This window comes from Clarias gariepinus, chromosome 9 (assembly GCF_024256425.1).
Source record: "Clarias gariepinus isolate MV-2021 ecotype Netherlands chromosome 9, CGAR_prim_01v2, whole genome shotgun sequence".
Classification (NCBI taxonomy): Eukaryota; Metazoa; Chordata; class Actinopteri; order Siluriformes; family Clariidae; genus Clarias; species Clarias gariepinus.
Genome location: NC_071108.1, coordinates 4704625 through 4728807, shown reverse-complemented (window position 1 = coordinate 4728807; position 24183 = coordinate 4704625). Strand labels below are relative to the sequence as shown.

The window sequence follows — 24183 nt, the reverse complement described above, 5'->3', positions numbered from 1 at the left end:
TTCTCATTGACCATATCACTTTATGTAATAGACAGATCATTTATATGACATGCTCAAAAGTGCATTTTGTTTGTTTTGCAGTGCATTGTGGGAGTTCATGAGCCTATATAAATAGAAAGGATCAAACCTAGGTAAAAAACAAAGCACTGTATTAGTGAATAATATAGTGCATTCGAACATGTGGGTTTGCAGCAATTGTACAAAGTAAAAAAAATACAACAAAAATCAGATGCGCGCGCAGTTTGAACTTGTCTTTATCCAATCAGAAAAGAGTATTGGATTAGGGGCGGGGCTTATAAACGACGAAATTGAAAACCCGTTTTAAAAAAACTAATACGTAAATACAACTTTATAAAACGCTAAACTAGATGTCTGCTTTGGTTGAAATTGGAGATATTAAAGGGTATATCAGTAATTTAACGCTAATGGTTTAACATTCCAACACAAATAAGAACAGTTTTAGTAAACGTATGTTTTTATAAAAAAAAAATCTAACAATTATTTATTTAAAAAGTAAAATTATACCACCTGAAGCATTATCTGATATAACAAAAAATAACAATAACATAATACATATATTAAATTGACTTAAACCCAGGCACTCCCCTTTAACATGACTAGCGGTGTAAACGGTCGCGTTTAACGTCATCATTACGCGCCCAAATATATGTTCAAAAACCTCAGATATTCACTACATACGCGCACTCTGTAGGGTTTACTTTTATACACATTCCGTGTCCTTATTAGGGATTAATGGTGCGATTTGTGACATCTAGTTTTTGGTTAGAGATGTGTGAGCGCGTTAGGCAGAAAGCACAGACACTGAGCTTATCAATTTAATCAATTTAACTGATTAGATTTTTATTCGTGTTTGTTTTATTTTTCAATGGAAACTTTATCAGACAAAATCGTTTACACTCCTGTTTAATAATAAAATGGCTTTTAAATCATATTTCTCTTGGAGGAGCTGGTGAAACACAAGGGAAAGCAAGACAAGCAAGCTAGACATTTTCATTTTTCTGGAAAAAAAACAAACAAAACAAACAGTAAGTGATCAGAGTGTGTGTGTGTGTGTAAGTGTGTACTTATGAGTATAAATGTTGATCTTTCTATTAAACATTGACACATAAACATGAACACAAACTGTATGCATTATAATAATAATAATAATTATTATTATTATTATTATTATAGTCCATTTCTTACAAACTTAGACAAGGGCGACAGATTGGTTAACTGGTTGGCTTACTCTCGCCTTATACCTCCAGGGTTAAGTGTTTGATTTTGGTCTGTGTTCTTGGAGTTTGCATGTCCTCTCCTTGCTTTATAGAACTCCGGGTACTCCAGTTTCCTCCAACAGTCCAAAGATCTGCAGCCTAGGCTAATTGACGTTCCCAAGATGCCTGTAGTTTGAGTGTGTGTGTGTGTGTGTGTCTCTGAGTTGGATTGGCACTCTGTTCAGGGTGTAACCCGATTCATGCCCTAAGTCTCCTTAAATAGGCTCCAGCCACCCTGAATACAGGACAAGCAGTATAGAAGATCAATGAATGAATGAAACTTAGGAGTTAACAATGGACAATCAAAAAACAAAGGAGTTAGCAATGGAAAAAAAAAGAAAAAAAAATTGTTCAATTCAATTTTATTTATATAGCGCTTTTAACAATGGTCATTGTCTTAAAGCAGCTTTACAAAAACGAAAAAAAATTCATTAAAAAATAATAATAAAAAAAAGGAAAAAATATATATATAAAATAAAATAATAATAATAATAATAAATAGTGTATGTGTGAGAAAAATGTGTCTAGATAATAACGAGATGAATGAATGAAATGTCTCTGATGAGCAAGCCAAGGGTGACGGCGACAGTGGCAAGGAAAAACTCCCTGAGATGGTAATAGGAAGAAACCTTGAGAGGAACCAGACTCAACAGGGAACCCATCCTCATCTGGGTGATAACAGATAGAGATGATATAACACCATGTGTGTTATGCAGCTGAAAGTACAATATAACAGAAATTCTTTAAATTAACATGAAGTCCAGTTCAACTTAGGGATGAGTCAGTAGGTGCAGAGGGCATATGGGATCTGGATCACTGGGAGCACAGGAGCAGGATGTGTAGCTCCAACCATAATAAGGCAGAATTCAGCTGGAGCTGGTCCTTCTCTGGATGCCTCAGGATCCTCGCAGGGTTGGCCTTTGTCTACTGAGAAGTAAAATAGTGATCAATATGACACTGGTATACAGTATATATATATTTTGTGGGCACGACTTGTTAATGCGTGGGAATGAGATCATATGTTGTGACCATGACTTATTAAGGCATGAGAATGAGATACTACTTACATGCAGCATAACTCCAAAACAACAATTATCCTGTCACATCTGGGACATGTATGATGTCATTACCAGTTTGTCATTATTTTAATTATTACGAGGGTGAATTAAAATAAATAAATTCGTATCCGCACTCTGGGTATATTAAAGCGTCTGTTGGCCGCGCTGTCTTACTGTCTTTCCAGTCACTGCTGTGCAGGTGTGTATGAACATGTTACATCAGTTCATTTGTGACTGTGGTGCAAGTAAAAATGGACGCCAGGCTTGTGATTTGTACAGAAAAAAAGTAACGTGCAGTGATTCAAAACTCGCGGAGGAGCACAAACAGAAGCGTTTGGATATCTGTGAACACAATGTGGAGCCATACTCCTAAGGAAGGTGACAGTTTCTTAAAGAGAATCGTTACTGGTGACGAGACATGGATACATCACTACGAGTCTGAGAGTAAACGACTGAGTATGGAACAGAAACATCCTCAATCATCGACTGGAAAAAAGTAAAAAAGTCAACCATCAGCTGAACAATTCATCAGTGTTTACAGTTTTCTGGGATTCTAAAGGGCCAGAAGTATTGGAACACTATCAGTAAAAAGGGTCAACAATCAACAGTGCTCGTTACAGTAAGACGCTTATTAAAGAGCTGAAGACTGATATCCGAGGGTGTTGTGATCTTGATGCACGTCCGCACACTTCTGCCGACACTGTCGACACTCTGAGGTGGAAAAGCATCCTCACTATAGACTTTCACCTGTTTGGTCCCATTAAAGCAGAACTCTGAGGATGAAGATAAATTAAGAAGTGAAGACGTCTATTGCCATCTCAGGGAGTTTTTCCTTGCCACTGTCGCCCTCGGCTTGCTCATCAGGGGCAATCTGACCATTTTGATTCATTCACATTCACATTTCATAGAAACCTAAATGATTCTTTTGATTGTGTGAACTTGCTTTGCGACAATGACAATTGTTAAAAGCGCTATACAAATAAACACACATTACCACACATTCCTAAGTCATGGCCACAATAAAACCCCAACAGAGGAATTAGGTTGTGGTGTTAATCGAGATGTAATTGGTTGCTCATTTACAGTTTGCCTTGGCATGGATTCGACGTCCGATCAAACTCCTAAGGGTTCGAAACGTTCTCCAAGAAAAACACCACAGAGCTCTGGCAAGGTAAGAAACTTTCATTGTCTTACTTAATACTAAACTGCGTTCTTATATATCCTTTATCGTATTTGAACAAAATCTCCGACTGCCATTTAATGAGCTTAGTCTTGATTTATGTACTGAAAACAGTTGATGTATTTTTCACTGCAGGGTTTCAGGATGTTCTTGAACGATCCTGCTGAAGGTTTTGCCAAGTGACTATGTGTAAAGATTTAAAGTTTCATAGATAAATAAATAAGTCACTCTGTCTGTTCGCTGTCCTTCGATAAGCTCACTGGTGCCAGGAGAGACACAAACAGACTGTAGGGTTTACATAATAATGACAACGAATGACTTCCTAATTCTTCACCATTAATATGTAATGTTTAGCTCTGGGTCAGAGGTGTATCAAATCTTTAACGATCCGGGTTAATTTGATTAACTAAGTAAAAATGTATAATGTACACTTTTTCGACTACCCGTCTAGCGTTTAGCACAATTTAGTGTATCTTACCAGTTCTGCTTATCACATGGCCAACGATGATAGCGCAAAATCTAGTATTTAGCAATTATGAGCAAGGTAACTTTAGATCTGGGCAAATGTTTAGACTTTAAAATACATGACCAAGACAACAGGTCTTTATAAAGAAACAAGAATTTATTAGACTAATCTATGATGCAGACACACACACACAAACAAACAAACAGTTTGGAGTTGAAAATTAGTTTTAACACGTTAATATCAGATCCTCGAGGAAGAGAGTAGAATTAACTTATTTTATATATAAAAAAACTTACACTGTGTATCTTAATGAGAGTTAAATAATAAAAAAATATCAGTATTATCTCAGGGAGAAGTTTTTACAGATCATACCCTCTCATTGCCCTACAGCCGTCGTTTATTTCCACAAATATTCAAAAAGTCAAAGTTTGATACTGCTGGGGTTCAAATTCTAATCCCTGTTAGTCTGATGTGGCTTTGGTTTGTGATTAACTCGTGTCCTTGTCTGTTAGCGTGGAAACAGCAAACGCAGCCAGAAACCTGGAGGTCTCCAGGAGGCTAGAAATAAAGGTAGACGGGACCGAGGCAGAGCAGAAGAGGAGATGACCAACAAACTCAAAAGCATGGTACGCATATCTGTGCATATCTCTTCATCTAGCGTTTTCTTTTTTTAAAACTTTTTTATTTCATAAATTTTATTATTTTGTTGTAAATTATATTCTGGTCCTCAATAACAACATAATAACTTTATGACTGAAGGCGAGGAGACTAAACCAAAAGCTTTTCCACAGTTTAGACATATTATTTAGCATTATTAGACCTGCTGATTGACCTAATCACTTTATCTGATTGACAGATTATTTATGCAATATACTACAAAGTGTGTTTTGTTTGTGTCAGCAGCGACCTCATTTCCCCTTTTGTCTTTTCCAACCACTCAGCATTCAGCATTAGTATACTCATCACCGAACTGATCATCTGTCATCATCTGTACCAGTTTCTCACTGGTTCATGCCTTAAGTTAGATGTTTTTAATGCTTGAATGATTCATAGGTCACTGAGTGGCTTAACAAACAAAAAACATTATCCAGAAACTGCTCAGGTGCACGACTGGATTGAAAATGAGAGCCGAAACTGTCCTACAGGATGTCTGGAGAACTATTCCCCAAGACTATACTAAAATACAAGAAATACCGGCTATGTGGATGCAAAATATTAAGAAATCACTGTGGAATCAAGACTTTTGCACAGTACTGTTATGCTTGTTTGTTTAGGATCTTTTAATAGAATGCAGGATTCAGTTAGCACTTAAGCTTTAATGCATTTAAACAGGTTTGGGTGTGTGTTGTGTTGATGTGTTTGTAGAATTTGCACGACAAGCCAAAGGTGACTGGCACTGGCCTGGTTTACTCCGAAGTCTTCTCCCGTTATCGCTGCCTGTGGGACTCCAGGTGACGCCAGCACTCAGTGTTTAATGTGTTAGATACAGAAACACACAACTGTAATGCATTAGACTGGATATCAGACCACACTCATATCTTGTTGTGTGATTAGACTCTGAGCTTATACTTTATGAATATGTGAATATAAACCCTACTGTCCTTTCAGTCACCCCGAGTGCCCGGAGAGAGTGACCACTATAGTGGGGATGATGGAGAAAGAGGGGTTGCTGTCTCGCTGCGTGCCTGTGGAGGTGAGAATAATGGCTGCTGCTGACGTGCAGTATTTGTAGTACTGCAGTATTGATATGTGATTTACTGTATAATATATAATAGATGTGATGTATGTTTTTCTGTCATGTGAATTTTGATTTTTTTTTAAAATTTGTTCTTATGTTAAAAAGTAAATCTATGTCTGTATACGAACAAAAATATTATACTTAAAATAAATATTACTACTACTTACAATATTCTAAACTACAATTTCAATAATGTATACAGTGGAACCTTGGATTATGAGCATAATTTGTTCCAGAAGTGGGCTCGTATTCCAAAACACTCATAAACCAAATTAAATTTCCCATAAGAAATAATGGAAACTCAATTATTCGTTCCACAGCCCAAAAAAACTACATAAAAATAATGAATATAAGGTAAAAATAAAACAAATTAACCTGCACTTTACCTTTAAAAAGAAGTTTAAAAAAATCCCGACAGGTACGTGTTTCCGTTTATGCGTGCAGGCGCTGTGTGTGTGTTCGTGTGATGTTCGTGCACACACACACAACAGGAAAGACCCTGCAAGGAACATCACTAATGAGCGCGTGAGCGCATACTAACCGAATCACTGCTGTGAAGTAAAAAAACGAAACAAATGAACCTGCATTTTACATTTACAAAGAATGGCGACAGAGCAGGGATGTAAAGGCGAGAGAGAGAGACAGTGTGTGTGTAAAGGAGCACAGTGTCAAATTACATGTGCCGCACATAACGACTAACGACAGGCTGATACAGAGAGGGAGAAAGAAAATGGATCTTTGCCCTCTAAAGAGATTTGCTTTTGCTTTATATGCACACACACGTGTGTTAAAATGAACAGAACATGCGTGCTGTACACACACGCTTACAAACACAAAATAAAAGATGTTTTACGTGCACACGTGGTCATGGATGTTGATTATACAGTACCAGTAAGAGACGCGCACTAAGACCCTGCAGGGGACAAGATTACCCACAATTCCGCAGCGCAAGAGAGAGAAAAACCGCTGGCTAACTTTTGTGGTCACGTGACGCTTGGCGTCAAAACAAGAAAAACCGCAAAAAACAAGAACCGCATGAGTGATACATGATACTCGATGCTCGTAAACGAAGACTTGTTTGTTTTTTTCAAGTCAAAATTTATAAAAAGTCTTTGCTCGTCTTGCGGAACACTCGCAAACCACGTTACCCGCAATCCGAGGTTCCACTGTATATACAAATCAATGTTTCCAGGTCTTAACTATTAATATTTATCACCAAATTTATAGAGAAACCTTTTTTTAAACAAAAAATATATGAATATTTTTTACAAACTTTAATCATGTGTGAGATAAGATTTTCAAGGATTTTTATAGTTCCAGCATCCACTTAAGGTCGGCAAAAATACTTCTAGTTGTTTAATTTTGTGTATAAGGTTTATACAGAAAAACCTTTTTTACATTTTATATATATATAAAAAATGAATAAAAATAACTGTTGGGCATTGTGCATACTTTTTTTTCCCATTGGTGTAAATCAGAAAAAAAAAATTTATTAGTGTAATACAGCTTGATTTATAATATGACAAAACATTAGATGATGTCTGCATACAGTCAGGTCTATATCTTTTTGGACGAGGATACAATTCTGTATCCCTGTACAGCGCCAGAATGGATTTGAAATGTATCAATCAGGATGTGATTAAAGAGTAGCTTTTCAGGATAATCCAGTGTATTTACATTTAATTCATAGCAGATATTTGTCAAAACTAATCCAATAGTAAATATATTTTTTAAAAGTTCAGCAAAAAGGTTCAAACGTAATTGGACAAACTGATATTATCATAAATATATTTATTATTTTTATTACTTGAATGCAAAGACTGTGTAGTCAGTGACTAGGTGAAATCTGGAACGCCTAGACATAGCGTCTATACAAGACCAATATACTTGGCACCAAATGCTAAGTTTCTTTTCTTAAGTTGCTTTACCAGTCCTTTACAGCAGCTGCCTTCAGTCACTGTTTGTTTGTGGATTTTTCTGCATTCAGTTTTGTCTTCAGTCAGTGAAAAGCAGCTCAATAGGGTTGAGGCCAGGTGACTGACTCTGACCTTTGAGAAGATTCCATTTGGGTTGCTTCTGCGGTGCATTTTATGTCATTATAAATTGTTGGCTACACGTTCTCCATTTACTTCTGTTCGTGTTTCAGACGAGAGACGCGTCTGACGAGGAACTGTCTCTGGTTCACACGTGAGTCTTTTGCTAATGTCCGATCAGTAATAGTGCTAAAAGGACCAGGTCTTTTTTTTCTGTGTCGTGTTGATTTGTGCAAATTATGCGTGACAGGAAGAAATACATTGATTTCATGAGGTCCACCCAGAAGATGACGGAGGAGGAGCTGAAGTGCGTCTCTGATCGCTACGACTCCGTCTACCTCCATCCTGTAAGGCCTGACACACACGTCTTTTGTTCTCCTGAGGTGTGGGCTCATTTTCGGGTGTGTTATGTTTGTGTGTATTGTGTGTGTGTGTGTGTGTGTAGGAATCTTTCTCATGTGCCTGTCTCGCGGCCGGCTCTGTCCTCCAGCTGGTCGACAAGGTGATGACGTCGGAGCTACGCAATGGCTTCGTTGTGTGCAGGTGACATTTTGACACACGGTTTCAGTCACTTATTTGTTTAAATTTAAAATGTATAAATACAGTATTTATTTGTTTATTTGAATTAAATCCAACTGTTGATCATAGTTTTTTGGGGGTTAAAGTTTTCAGTTTTAATTACCTTTTAATATTTAGGTTCACTTTTAGCTCATAAAATATAGCTAACTTTTTTTTTTACTTAATTTTTTCCCCTCTCAAACTAAGTAAATTGTAATTTCTTACAATCTGGATTGCCATTACAGGCCTAGTGAAGCCTTTTACTCTTCTCTGATGTACGCCAAATGTACATGTATGCTTCAGTGGCTAAACGCTTTCACTGGGTCATACTGACTCTTATGACTTTAATGCTGGTGGCTTTTAATAAGTCACTATTCAGCGGTACCTCTGTGTGCAAAGGTAATTCATTCTAGACGCGAGTTCTTAGGGCAGAAATTTCCGTATTTCTGCATAATATAAATGCAGAGAATCCATATTATAATACCAATATTACCAATTCCCAACACTATAATCATATTCTTGCCTATAAAAACAGTCAAACATTTAGAAAAGACACGTAAATGATGTAAAATATAAAATAAATAGACATTAAACCTCACTTAATCTTAATTGATTGTTTTTGGTACCTGCTGCTTTAAAAATAAAATTAAAAGTGGCTTTCTTTTCTGCAGAAAATTAGAACAAAACCAGAACATTAATAATAATAATAATAATAATAAACCTAAACAGAGTAATAATGTTTAATTAATTAGCATTTAGCATAGCCTTGTCCCACAGATCGATTGGTTTTAATGTTTCTTTATGACTCTAATTCCAAAACTAATTTGCTGCACATAATTTAAAGGGCAATTAATTTTCTCCTGATTAATCATGCCACTGTTATTCCTCTATAGTGTCTTACACTCACAAAGCTTTCCTTTTGCAGTTGTGAATCAGTGCATATGTTCACTATCTTGGTTAAAGCAGTGCTTTGTGATTGATCCTTTTCGGCGTAGGCCGCCGGGACATCACGCCCAGGCCGAGGTAATGAACGGCTACTCCTTGTTTAATAACATCGCAGTGGCAGCACGGTACGCTCAGAAACAGCACGGTGTCCAGCGGTAAGACTGATTCTCCTGGAGGGTTATACACTGTGATGAGCTTTTTGTTTAAACACTTATATAATGTGTGTGGACGTGGTTTTTATGTTGCAGGGTTTTGATTGTGGACTGGGACGTGCATCATGGTCAGGGGTTCCAGCGCATCTTCCAGGAGGATCCCAGGTACAGAGTAGCAAGGCTGTCAAAAATACGGCCCTTGTCTCTTTGTCCTCATTTAAAAACAAAGCCGCTGAATTTAATGTCTAGTATTGTGAACTGCATGAAGTGTGTCCTTTTGTGGTGTACACGGTAATAAACCTGACTAGCTATCGAATATTTTAGTAATCGAGTATTCTACCGAAAATGTAATCGATTAATCGGAGTAATCGGATAAAATTTACTTTTGCTCAATTAAACAGCTATGTAAAATATATTAGAAACAAAGATTAATTGGTTTTCTTTTTAGAAAAATCTACTTTTATTTTTAAATGCATACAGCTGTTTATTAAAAAATAAACATTGTCATTATTCACAATACAAGAAATAGCTTAAAGTTGTTATTATAAATGACTAAGTATCACACATTAAAATAAATTTGAATATAATTTTATGATCCCTTTCATTTTTCAGCCCGCAACAGGACGCTCTCTCAAATCAATACACAGTAACTGTTTGCGTCTTTTTGTAGCGCTTCTTTTTTGTTGGTGTTTACCGGCGGCTTGCATCTGGAAGCGCGCTGTATCACGCCAAACAAATAATTGCGCAAAACATAACGCATAATTAATGATTATTATTAATTATTCGAGGCCGAAGATTTTGCCTCGATCATTTTTTGTAATTGAATTACTTAAGTTATTTAAACCCTAAACTTGACCTACGGAGAAATATTATGCAAAACATTATCGGTTTTTAGCTCTGTTAAAACTTTATTGGATAAAATTTCAACAACAATATTTAAATCTAGTGCTTAAAGTTTAAGATCCCATGATAATGATTTGTCTGTCCTGTGTAAACTCATGTCTGTTGCCAGTATGCTATAACTTCACTGTGATCTGATGTTCTATACTGTATATTCTTTCTTTGTTTTTCGTTGTAGTGTTCTGTATTTCTCCGTACATCGGTATGAGGAGGGTTCGTTCTGGCCTCACCTGCCCGAGGGAGACAGCACCAGTGTGGGGTCAGGACCAGGCGAGGGCTACAACATCCACGTTCCCTGGAACAAGGTCACCAAGACCTATTAAACACACACAAGCAAGCACGCACGCACACAGCTGTGCAGAGTGAATTAGCTAATGAGCAGCTTATTCAGTTTTTTTGGATCTTTGTGTGTGTTGGTGTTCAGACAGGGATGCAGGACGGAGATTACGTCACAGCGTTCCAGAGAATCCTGCTGCCTGTAGCCTATGAGGTACCAAGAGCATCCTCAATTCACTTTCTGTTCTTTTGTTGTTGTTTGTTTACAAGTATCACTGTAGAATGTGGCAGTTAATTCCTCTTAGGTTTTCGTAATGATTGTAAATATAATGATGTTTATAAAATAATTCTAATTGTGTTTATAAAGAAAAAATCAATGTCCAGGGCTAAAATATTGATTTTATATTGATAACACAATATTATTATATTGACACCTGACTCATGATGCAGACAATAAAAAAAAAAAAAAATCTACTTTTATATAAAATTATTTTTAAAGCTTAAAAAAAAAGAAAAAGTTTTTAACTCAATACAAAAAATGGAGAAAAAATTCCTTCATGCATAGTGATTACACCTAGGATCAATTATTATTTATTTTTTTATTAAAAAAAGTAAATCATCTTTTCTGTTAAATAAGAAAAAAATAGCAAGAATTTTCTTAATATTAATATAAAAGTATTAAAAAATTAAGATATAATAGGAAACCTTATTATAAAAGTGCTTTTAGTCCGATACAGATGTTTTACATTTATAATTTAAGTGAATTTATTTATTTATTTATTTATTTATTTATTTTTGCATAAAGAGTAAATTAAAATCCATAAATTAAAATTGCTTACATACAATAAATTAATATAAATACATGGATAATTTTTTAAAACTTATATATTTTCACTATTGGAATAAATTGTTCATTTTTTTTACTACTTCATTATTTTTATTTGTCTGCTTTACTTAATTAGAAAAAAACTTTCTTTTGCGTACAATACAAGAAAAAAAAGTACTCGTAGTGTTAAAGTAACTTTTCTTTAACTTTATTTTGCTTTATTTTATTACACCACATAATCCTGACTCACAAAAGTTTTAGACCCCCTGCTCTATGACTGCTGATTTGTGTGTGTGTGTGTGTTCTACAGTTTCAGCCTCAGCTTGTGTTCGTAGCCGCAGGCTTTGACATGGTGGCTGGTGATCCAAAGGTCTGCTCTGCTTGTTTAAAGACATAATTTCTTCCTTACTTTATACAATAAAGAACTAAATAAATACATAGATCCCATATGCATGTCACATATTTATCACATAGGAGTATGAGTGTAACAGTGCTGTTGAATTGTGTGTGTGTTTAGGGTGAGATGTGTGCGAGTCCCCAGTGTTTGTCAGTGCTCACTCACATGCTGATGGGTCTGGCCGAGGGTCGGATCGTGCTCGCCCTGGAGGTACAGCATCTCTCACTAATGTGTTTAATGTCAGTTCTCTAATGTCAAACAAAATCAAACGGACTTAAAGCAGATTTGGAGAAAGAAATCTGAACTTGTCATGTTTCTGAGAAAGAGATACTTAGATTTGAACCCTGTGCACCTTTTTACCTTTACTAAATGAGTGTTAACATATTTTAAGTGAATTATTTGTCTCGTGCTCATTCTGCGTCTCTCCACGTCTCTGATCAGGGAGGCTATAACCTGCAGGCATCAGCAGAGGCGGCATGTGCCAGTTTGAGGTCACTCTTGGGTGACCCCTGCCCTCATCTGAACTCCCCAGGTGCTCCGAGCGAGAGGTGAGACATGGATGAGACGCCCACCTCCTAATGTCTCCATAACACATGATGCCTCGGCCGGTGTATTTTACCCTGTGTTCTCTGTTCCAGTGCTCTAAAGTCCATCTCCAAGACAGTTTCCGCTCTGTATCCGTTCTGGACCAGCCTGCAGACTCTGGGTAAGACCGAAAACAGGATCTAGAATACAATGTTGCTACGGCGCCTGCTAGTTTTTAGCATGTCGTAGCTGGTGCTGTAGCTCGTCATACCTAATCAGAGTTGTAGTAGGTGCTACCGTAGCCTGCCGAAGCCATTACTTGGTGCAGCCATAATTACGTTGTTGCTCTGCCATAACCCTGACTTAGGTTTCGTAGCATGTTGGACACTCAGGACCATCTGAGAACATCCAGTTTCCACCAAGGATTTTTAAAGAATAGTAAATCTGTCAGTTTACTCAGTGTTCAAAACCAACTGTAGTAAACCAGTCTGTAGTAGATGAAACCTGTAATTCTGTGCGGTTTCTCTTAGAGGGAGGCCCTCTTTCCGAGGGAGAGCCCTTACCCTCAGCTGTGTGTGTGGAGAAACTGGAATCGACCGTAAAAGACACTGGACTCGTTTATGACGAGCGCATGATGGAGCATCACAACATGTGGGACAGGTGACAACACACAAACACACACATGTACAAACATGCACATAGCAGGGCTGTGAAATTCTTTCTCTTTAAAAAAAAATTGCAGCTGAATGTAATTTATTCATATGTTCAGTATTTTAATACATTCGAATATGAATTAACTTTTTTTTTCACGCAAAAAGAAAATTTTTTTCCCCAAAACTTGATTGTTTTAAACATTACAATTTCAGACACACAACAAAATCAATAAGTTCACCTTAATCTCGAAATCATTTTGTTTCTGTATTATCAAATAATAATAATAAATAAATAAAATGAAAATAATGTACTTTGTGTGTGTGTTTTGTGTTCAGCCATCACCCCGAGCACCCTCAGAGAATATTCCGGATCTTCTCCTACCATGAGGCCTTGGGGCTGGTGGACCGCTGCAAGCGGATACCGGCTCGTTTAGCCACAGAGGAGGAGATCGGACTTTGTCACGGGTAAAACATGAGAAATTTGTGTGCGATATGTAACTGAATAGTTACGTAATAATCTTTGGTAGAGGTGGGGGCAAAAACTATTTTGATGTATCGTGATTCTTTTTGACTCGCAGATCACCACACTGACTCCAGAATATACGTTGATCGGCCAGTGACCAGAAGAGTCTGGTTTACAGTTAGAAAACATCTAAATATTAAAATCCGACGATCTGCCTTTTTTTGTCCAAACCCTCACAATGTTTATTACACACACTTACACAAGTCTCAAAACACTACAAGTGCATTATTTTTTTTTTAAATCGTGTGAGTTAGAAGTTTGGAGATCCGCGTGCTCACGTTAGAAGCTGCACATTGCCCGCGTGCTCACAGCACGCTGAGTTTCGAGACTTTGGAGACATTTGCGGAGGTAAAACGGCACAGTTTCTATATAATCCTACAGGTGGCGCTCTTTGAACTATTTACACATTTTCATCGCATGACCGAGACACTCACTGCTGCTCAGTAAAAATGTATCTTTTTGTCTAATTTAATTACGTTAAATGTTAAACTCTTGTATTTGAAGTTGGTTTGTATTGTTTAAATGCTGCGGTTGTTAGAAAACTAATGTTATAAACAACAGGATGCATTTAATTAATCGTTTAACTTTTTTTTAAAGGTTTAAAATCTGGGAAAAATATAAAATCGAATCAGGATATTTATACAATCGTGATACTTAAAGAACCCCATTTTCAATTGACTTGGCACTGGTGTCATAATAATATTGTATCGGGAGGTGACTGGTGTCTCCCGCCCCTAATCTCTAATAGACAGAATGTTCCTCTTTGCTTGTGTTGCTTTTTTGGGACACGTTTTCTTGTCTCTCACGTGCTCTTTTCCTCTCCCTCTCCTTCCCTCTCCCTCTCTCCCTCACTCTCAGACCAGAGTACATCGCTACATTAAAGAGCACTGAGCAGATGAAGTCCAGAGACCTGAACAAGCTCGGGAACGAATATAATTCTATCTATATCAGTAATGAGACGTATAAGTGTGCACTGCTGGCGGCTGGAGCATGTTTCAATGTAACTCAGTCCATCCTTACTGGTCAGGTGGGTCTCTCATACATACGTACACAGCTGTAATATGTATGTATATAAACTACAGCGGATTATTTCTGATGGCTTTGTGGTTGTGTGTAGGTGAGGAACGGCGTGGCTATCGTACGCCCCCCTGGGCATCACGCAGAACGAGACCACGCCTGCGGCTTCTGCTTCTTCGACACGGCTGCCCTGACCGCCCGCTACGCTCAGAGCATTACCCACAATGCCCTGCGTGTCCTCATCCTCGACTGGGACGTGCACCATGGGAACGGCACCCAACACATTTTTGAGGAAGATGACAGGTGGGGTGAAATAACTGCTAGGCAGCATGTCTCAAGTGACCTCGTTATTCACTAATTTGGTATTTAAATATTTGGCACTTGATTGAGTAATTTAATTTTATTTTTAACTTCACACATTAGCGTAAATTTAAATATATATATTTTTTTTTTATATATTTGTTTCATATGATTGTCAATCAACCAAAAAGCAATCCCTCGGTTAAGACGAACAAGACTAATGAGCTATTTGATTAGTATTGGCACCCTATAAAAGGAGTTGGTGTCAGAGCTTCATGATTGGACTTTTTTTTTTGTAAGTATGTTACATACACGAAAAGGTGCTCTTCCATGTGTCCAGAAAAAAAAACCTTAATTGGAGATCACTTAAACACTTAGTGAAGTTGCATGATTTAAAAAGTTGCAGTAAAAGTGCGCGCAATGAAAAACCACTTGTTATTGAGACTCATCGGCTTAAAGATTGGACTTTGGAGCGATTGGAAAAAGGTCATGTGGTTTGATGAGTCCAGATTGAAGCTATTCCAGAGTAAAGGCCGTGTCAGGGTAAGAAGGGAAGCGCACGAAGTGATTGTGTTATGATCTGGAGTTGCTTCAGGTGCTCAGGTCTAGGCTTAGCAACGCTATGTGGCGATAAAATGAAGGCAGCTGACGACCTGCATGTACTGAAAGACCAGAAGTTTTTTCTAACCTGATGGCACAGCCATATTGCAGGACTTAAATTGGGAAAGTGAGGTCCTGGGAGCACCTTCATACATGAATTTGACACAACATTGTTCGCTGAAGTAGCGTAAAATCATAATTATTTAATATAGGGAGTTGTGAGCAGGAGCTGTAGCACATGTTTAAAACCAACACAAGAAAAGTTTCTCACGTCAAAATAGCGATTTCTCTATTTTATACTCGGTACCTGTTTGATTCAGGTTGATAATTAACTTTAATGAACTTGTTATTGAATAAGTGACGTGGTTTACTGGAGCAGAAAGAACACCACGCTGATGCGGAGTTTAAATCCAAAGTCCGATTTCCGTCCCGAAGCAAGCGTACATCGTGATGACAACTTGTTTGAATTCGAAAAATATGTAGACGAGTCCAGAAGCCCCTTAAATGTGTGTAAAAGTGGATCAGTACGTCGACTTGACCGCACCGTTCTCCTTGCAGTGTGCTCTACATCTCTCTTCATCGCTACGAAGACGGCACGTTTTTCCCCTCCTCAGAGGACGCCGGTTGCGACAGGGTGGGCCGAGGGAAAGGCGCGGGGTACAACGTGAACATTCCCTGGAACAACGCCAAGATGGGCGACCCGGAATACCTAGCAGCCTTCCACCATGTGGTGATGCCGATAGCACGAGAGGTGAACGCACACACACACACACACACACACACACACACACACACACACACACACACACACACCTCGATTACCTTTCTTAGTCAATAGCGTTTTAAAGGAATTCTGATCTCTGTGCTGCGGCGTGCAGTTTGCCCCGGAGCTGGTTCTGGTGTCGGCCGGGTTCGATGCCGCTCGGGGTGATCCGTTAGGAAGGTACGATGTGACCCCGGAGTGTTACGCCCACCTCACACACCAGCTGATGAGTCTAGCAGCCGGACGAGTCTTCATCATCTTAGAGGTGAGGGATGATTCTGATCTTTTTTTACCAAAACACTGTGTTTCAGTTCACACACAACCTAATTAAACCTGTTTCATAACACCGAATATTTTAAAGCTCTGCAGTATGACAACATAATATTGATATTGTGATACTATATAATGTAGGTGAGGGGTGTTCAAGTCAAACCGGGACTTTTGTTTGTGCAGAATAACAGAACAATCCCTTACTTCTGCTACACTAAAGCACTCATGACAGAAAGTTATCTCAGTACACCAGAGCCATGATCGGACTGCCTGTCTGATTCACGTCTGAAATTCTGGCCTCCCAGGAACTCCTTTAATGGCACAAACATGTAATAGCCTTAGAGCAAGGTAAGGACTGTACTATGGATGTGGTAATAACTCCAAGCCACCTTCCTGTAATGTGAATGATTGTGTGTACAGTTCACACAGACAGATGCGTCTCTTGGGCATTCTGGCGAGAAGTTATCAAGAGAATTTAAAGGATCATGAGTTCCGCTCACTGAATGTTCACGTCTCCGAGCCGACTCGGCCGGGATCGTTATTTTATGGACGTCTTTAAAATGTTTTTTCCATTCAGATGCTTTACTTCGACTGAGAGTCTCATCACTGTTCTGTAAATACTCAGTTTTACACCTTTATTCACCAGGAACTTCATCACAGATCCCGGTTTGATTTAAACGCCGCTCGTTGTACAATGTGACAAGTTGTAATCTTAATAGAGCACTAAAAACTATGGTCACTAAATCAGACTGTCATGAATGAACTGATTTTTTTTTTTTCTTTTAAGCTCAATGTAATAAGCCTGTCTTGTCCTTTTTTCCCAACCATACAGGGAGGTTATAACCTCAACTCCATCTCCACATCCATGGCCATGTGCACCAGCATGCTCCTGGGTGACACGCCCCCCCTCCTGCCTCCTCTGCCCCCTCCTAACCCCAGCGCTGTCACTAGTATCAACAATGTCCTGCGAGTACACGCTCCCTTCTGGAGATCTCTTCGAATACAGAGTAAGGCCGCGCCCACAAAAGACAAAATATGAAACTAATTCATCAATAAAAACTTTATTCTCCCCTCTATGTTATTCTCTCTCGCAGTTCCAGAGTGTCTTAAACCTAAAGTCAAGCACACGACTGCAGGGAAAGGTAAACATACACCTCCTCGGTTCACCCCTCAACAACAACCCCAACGTACCCCAGTGATGACATCACCAACATCGCCCCCTACTGATCAGGACTCGGGGCTGGATGAGCTCACTCAAGGTCTGCACTCTCTCGACCTGAGCACCTCTACCATATCTGCCAATTCCAGCCCCGCCTCTGTCCCTGTGGGCGGAGCTAGACCTAAAATGAAGCCCAGCCCCCAGGGGAAATCCTCAGCGGTGCCGGAGATGTCGCCCGTCCGAGTGATCGAGGGCGGTGATGTGAAAGCTGAGTCCACGCCCATCAAGCAGGAGAAACAGGTGAACCGAAGCGTCATTCTGATTTTAAAGTATAAACAAAGTGTTTAATTTCCTTAATGAAAAAGCGCCTTCTGTTTTTACGTCTTGTAGTCAGAAACGGAAGCGGCTGAAGCGCCGGACGCTGGGGCTGTGTGCGATCAGGTCAGTCCTGCGATGGAAGGAGCGTGCGGTTACACCAAGAAATCCGTCTTCGAGCTCGTGGGTGGAGCCGTGGACATGGCCGGGGTACGATCTCACTTTTATCTTTACCTGTAGTTTAGTTAACCTGAGGAGTTACTTAATATTTAAAGATTATCATTTCAGGTTATTTTACCAGTTAAAAAAGCACACACGAGAGTGTGACATGTGCTTGAACTTGTAAAATGTATCAGTGAGAGATTTGATGTGAAACAAGGTTGTAAATGAACAGAAAATGTAGGTCACAGTCTTAAAGGCTGTATACAATTTAAATATATGCGTTTCAATTGTTTCAATTATAGTTCCGATAGAGGTTTAAGATTGTGTTGTTACTATAATTGAAACAATTGAAAACGCAAATATTCAAATCGTCACCGCTGATTTTTGACACAGTTTGCTGCTTTTAACTCATTTTGAACTTGACACTAAACTGTTGGCAGCACATATCAGGTAACTGTGGCATATCTATGGCAGGTTTCAGTTGCAGTTTTACTCTTCCGTGAGTCACTTTGAGGTTTTTGCATATGAAGTGCCTCCTTAATGGCTGTTACGCTTTCAGGTCTAGGTTTCCATTTCTAACCCCGAACTTTCCCTAACCTTGGACTTTGTTTATACACTTATTCCCTTAAGTCATAGAGAATAATCTGTAAATCATAGAGAATCTATATGTATAAAACAGAAATTCTGTTTGGTCTGCCGCCGGTGTAGCGGGCGTCCCTCAGCGTGTAACAGTAGTGAGGTAATAATATACAGTATCTGCAGAAACATTTAAGCAGCGAAAGAAGCGGCAGCGAGTTGACCGCACGCTTCATTCGCAGGTAACGATAGCACGCGGGGGAAGTCGCGGGAAACCTCTAGTAATCTATAAAACAGTGAATAATCTATAAATCATTGGGAATAATTTTATCAAAAAACATCTTACTGAGCTAAACTTTATTAAATGGTCGGAATTCATAGGAAAGTGTTTAAAGAATTCTTTTAGTAAATCCTTTTAGTAAAACTTTTTTTCTTTATGAAAGTACTAAATATAAAAATTCTGATTTCTGATTTGAACCATTAAGCAATGTTCACACATGGTACAAGTTTACACAAGTTTTATCTTTTGCATTACCCTGACTCTAACTCTAGAATGTTAGAGAAGAGAGCCGCTTTTAGTTTTGTTTAATAAAGTGAGGTTTCACTTTTTTACTTATTTTACTTTGTCACTTCTAAATGTTTTAATTGTTTTTATATGCAAAAATATGATTATAGTGTTGGAAATTGGTAATATTGGTGATATTTTTGGGTGGCTGGAACGGATTATCTGCATTTACATTATTTCCTATGGGAGAATGAGATTTGCAATATAAAATCCCGCCTGAAGAACTCGCCTCTGTAACAATTAGTTAAACAATAACTTAATCGTTTCACTGCACTGTGTATGTGACAAATAAAATTTGAATTTAAATTTGAACTTTAAATACAGTTGTTGAAATGTAAATGTAAATTACGTTAAACAAAAAAGCTACGCTTTTACAGAGGTGTATCTCATCTTGTCTGTCACCTGCCGTAATTGTTATTTATTTCCAAATAAACTTGGCAAATAATTTGCTTCTACCCTATGGGATGCCATGGCAATGTGCACCACATGTAGGATTATTTATATATATATATATATATATATATAATATATTTCTCGCCTCAGACGCAAACATAAAAAAAGAATATATATATTAAAAAAGTGAATCAGAATTGTCACATAAAAGAATCACGATCCATAACTGAATCGATTTTTCGATTTTTTTCCCCACCCCTCATCTCTACTTTATTGCATATTATATTTAGGCAGCTTTTCGAAACCTAAATTTGAAAATATATATTTTCTCGCTACACTGGGTGAAAAACATTACCCTGGAGGGCCGGGTTATGGAGGATGGAGAAGATAAACAACTGGCATAACTGCTGATTCACCACGCTGCTGCAACTCAAAAGCGATTGTTAATGGGTTCATTTGGAGGGATTTAGATTGCTTTGTCCATGACTCCGAAGCGTGTTACAGCACATAGACAGAGCCAGAACAATTCCCAGGGGCTCCAGAAGGCTTTATATGGATGTGGATGTCTGACACATAGACAGCAGAAGACGATAAGCGGTGAAGCTAAACTGTTGTTCTTGTACAGAGCATTTGGGCGAGTCAGGATGTCTGTCAGTTGAGTTTTTATGATTTTTCTTTTTTAAATATATTATTATTATAACGAAACTCTTGGCTTTTTTTAAACAGTTTTTCCATATGATTGATCAGAAGATCAGATAATTTTCTTTACACAGTTTATATAATTAGACTCGCTTTATAATGGTATGGTTTCTATAGTAACATCTTACAGTTGGTTCCATATGATCTGCATGAGGACAGATTTAGAAACTGTAAAGTGATTTTTTTTTTTAATTAACAACAGGGTTTGGAACATAAAAAAGCCTTCAGATGGAGACGATTATGCTTTGATCTATTTGAAGATGATAATCTGTATTTTTTGTCTTTGGGGGTAAAAAAAAGGCTGTTATTGCAACTTATTAAACTTGTTTTATTGCATATTATATAGTATAACTGTAAATGGATATAAAGTACCACTGGTTAAAATTAAAGGCTAAAAGGTTTTTCTCTCCTTGCCATTCTATAATATGACAAAACTTAATTAATGTTGATAAGAATATGAATGAGAATTGTTCTTTTCCAACTAAATGAGGATTTTTTGAAATATTTTGATGAAGCTAGATAAAATATGTAATAAGAGCTACACTGGATCTGACTTGCCTGGTCTGTTATTCGTGTGTAACGTCACATATATCGTTGCTACATGCCAGGATCTCATCCTGTGTCTTCCTCCTTTTAGGACACGATGTACGTAGTGGACCCTTTGGCCTGGTGCCCACACTTGGAGTCGGTGCGTGCCGTGCCAGCAGGGGGCATCGACGTGTTCCGGCCGTGTGAGGAGTGCGGCGCTGAAAACGAGAACTGGATCTGTCTGTGCTGCTATAAGGTAACAGGACTCTGCCGTAGGAGCGAGCCTTAACTGCCTGTGCCTTTAAAAAAAACACCATTTAGTGGTACTGAGTGAGAAGTAATATTCACACACCTACACACTTATTTTGTCTGTTGTTCTGTTATTGATTTTTCTAAACAAATGAACAAATGAAGCCGTATGATACGTCGAGCAAAGGCCGTTTGTGTGTGTGATCCCTGTGCAGGTTTTGTGTGGGCGTTTTGTGAACGAGCACATGGTGGCCCACGGGCAGATGTCCTCTCACCCTCTGGTCCTGAGCTTCGCCGATCTATCAGCGTGGTGCTACTCCTGCGAGTCCTACGTCCACAACGAGGTGAGCGCGGATGAGCTCTGAGCCTCACATGATCAAAAATAAAACAATCATCAGGCTCTCACATCTGTCGTATCTATCCGTCTTTCTGTCTCTCTATGTCATTTTTTGTCCCTTTCTTTTTCTGTCTATTTCTCTCTCTCTCGCTCTCCATCTCAATTGCTGTCTCGGCCATTCTGTCATTTTCTTCTGTCCCTTTTTTTGTCTCTTCTTTTGTCTCTTCATCTCTCTTTGTCTCTTTCTGTCCCTCTCGCTGTCTGTCCCTCTCTCTTTCTGTAATTTTGTCCTTTCTATCCCTCTCTTTGTGTTTTTTCGTTTTTTCGTTTTTCGTTTGTTTGTTCCTTCATGTCTATCTGTCTCTATCTCTCTCGCTCTATTATATATCCCTCACTTCACCTTTCATTCCCTTCCTGTTCCTCACTTTATCTGTCCCTCTATATCTCTCTTTCTCTCTCTCTCTTCATCCCTCTCTTTTCTGTCTCCTGTCTCTGTTTCTCTCTTTCTCGCTCTCTGTCTCTTTCTCTGTCACCCCTCTGTCCTGCCCCTTTCTTTGTCTCCCTGTCTGTCTGCTTCTCCATTTCTCTCTCTTGCTCATTATTCGTCCCTCACTTGTCCCTCTATTTTTTTCTTTCTTTTTCTTTTATCCCTCGATCCCTTCTTGTTCTTTTTGTCTATCTGTTTCACTCTCTCTCTCTCTCTCTCTTTATTCCTCGTTGTCCTGCCCCTCTTTATCTGTCCCTTTTTTCTTTCTCGGTCTGTCTGTCCCTTCTCCCTCGTCATGTGTCTCCGTGTCGCTTTTCCTTTTTCCATCTGTCCATCTCTTTCCCTTCTCTCACTACTTTTCTCTCCACATCCATCTCTGTGTGTCTCTTGCCCTGTCTGTCTTTCTCCTTGTCCTGCTCTTTTTGTTTTTCTGTCTCTCTCTCTCTCCCTCTCCGTCTCACATGTCCTGTCTTTATTCCTCTCTCTCTCTCTCTCTCTCTGTAGGTGCTGTATGAAGCCAAAAACGCTGCTCATCTTGCTAAGTTCGGGGAGGAGATTCCCCCAATCAACTAATCCAGCACTGAAGATGAGAAGATTCCTGTGCAAACAAAAAGAGAGGGAGAGAAAGAGAGATGCGTTTGCGTGTGTATGTGTGTGAATGTTTGTGTCTGCTTGTGCCTGTTCATGCATCTATGAGGAAGTAACGAGCAGTTATTACAGGATGCAGCTGAATGTGTGTGTATGAGTGAGTGAGAAACTGTTTTCACACTGAACACTCGTCTTCATTTCCAAACTCCTACGCGTCCTCCACTCTGCAGGAGAGCCGTCCTCATTATCCTGTTGCAGTTCCACCGGACCAGCGTGAGAGAGATCACGCGTTTCTCCTCCGCCGCTCCGGTGCCAAAACCCAGATCATTTGAGCGAAGGTTAATCGTTTCAACAAATCTCTCCATTCTTTACGCGTTCCTCGTACAAACAGCACAGGAGCAGCTTCCTCGTCCTTCTGATACTCAGAGATAAATGAAGCAGCTTCCAAATGATTGTTTAATTTAATAATGAATAAAAGAAGAAGGTTAAACAGTGACCTCAGTGTTAACACCAGACAGACGTCTGGAATTCAGCACCAAGCCCAGCGTTCATCACACTGTTAATCATGTTCTTGATGATGATGATGATGATGATGAAGGATTATTCACAGGCCGAAATTCATACCATTCCTTTACTTCACAAGCAGTATCTAATGCAGAGGTTTCTGTAACATAACGTAGTTCTGATCGTTCAATGTTCTCTTGTTCTGTTCCTACTTTCCAGGTTCTGTTCTGTTCTGTTCTGACCTTTTTGATCAAACTTTGTCTGTAAAACTGTAATTGTGAGTAAAGCTTTTGTAAACTTCATTTACTCAAATACACTTTAAATATGCGCAGCATTTTCTGTGTTCTGCATTTTTTTTCAATTTATTATTAAACATACATAATATACAATATAAAATCCAATTTATATTTGTATATTTGCATATCATCAAATATGCAACACTTAATTTGTTAAATATGTTTTTTGTTTTTTTAACGACTGAGACAAAAATCTAATAAATTAGCAATTGGAGCAGATGCAAATGTTTGGACACCCTTTGCAGAGGCAGAGTCTCCAGACTTAATTAACTCATTAGCCCTTAACTGGCTCATTATGTCTCGTAGAGCAGGTCATGAGCTGTAATTGCGAATCAAAATTCCTGAGTGTATTGTGCAGAAGAATAACAGAACATGAGATTAAAAACTCCCTTTATTTCTCTATATAATCCCCTGCTACACTAATGCACTTATCTCAGGGTTTCACTAGTGCTTGGACACCATCAAGGTAGAAAGTTTGCTCTGTACACTTGTCTAATTTGTGTCTGAAACCCCGGCCTCCCAGGAACTCCTTTAACTAACCAAACGTGGAAATGGCTTAGAGTGAGGTCACGACTGTACGGGGGACGTGGCAATAACTCCCATACCACTAATGTACGAGTGGTGTTGGTGAATGATTGTGTGTACAGTTCACACAAATGTGTCTTGCACAAGCTGGTGACAAGTTATCTGTTGATTTTTAAAAAAAAATAAGGCATTTCTCTCACTGAATGTTCACCTCGACCAGGATCATCATTCATGGACGTACAACCTTTTCACCGTTAAAATGTTTTTACCACCTCTCCCATACAGTCCTGACCTCGCTCCAAGCCATTTCCACATGTTTAGGGTCATTAAAGGAGTTCCTGGA

The 24183-nt window shown here is 38.7% G+C and overlaps 1 protein-coding gene across 1 annotated transcript; it reads left to right on the top strand.

Annotated features, from left to right (window-relative positions):
* The first annotated feature begins 792 nt into the window (after positions 1–792).
* On the top strand, positions 793–23353 carry hdac6 (histone deacetylase 6). Its single transcript, XM_053504760.1, has 28 exons — positions 793–1046; positions 3421–3506; positions 4494–4607; positions 5347–5432; positions 5590–5674; positions 7866–7906; positions 8003–8099; positions 8198–8295; positions 9306–9410; positions 9504–9572; positions 10486–10612; positions 10732–10797; positions 11720–11779; positions 11927–12016; positions 12248–12354; positions 12445–12512; positions 12862–12991; positions 13321–13449; positions 14366–14534; positions 14625–14827; positions 15983–16175; positions 16303–16452; positions 17290–17464; positions 17552–17916; positions 18007–18141; positions 20964–21110; positions 21319–21447; positions 22432–23353. The coding sequence occupies exons 2-28, from the start codon at positions 3432–3434 to the stop codon at positions 22498–22500; spliced, it is 3282 nt and encodes a 1093-aa protein (XP_053360735.1). The 5' UTR covers positions 793–1046; positions 3421–3431; the 3' UTR covers positions 22501–23353.
* The last annotated feature ends 830 nt before the right edge of the window (positions 23354–24183 follow it).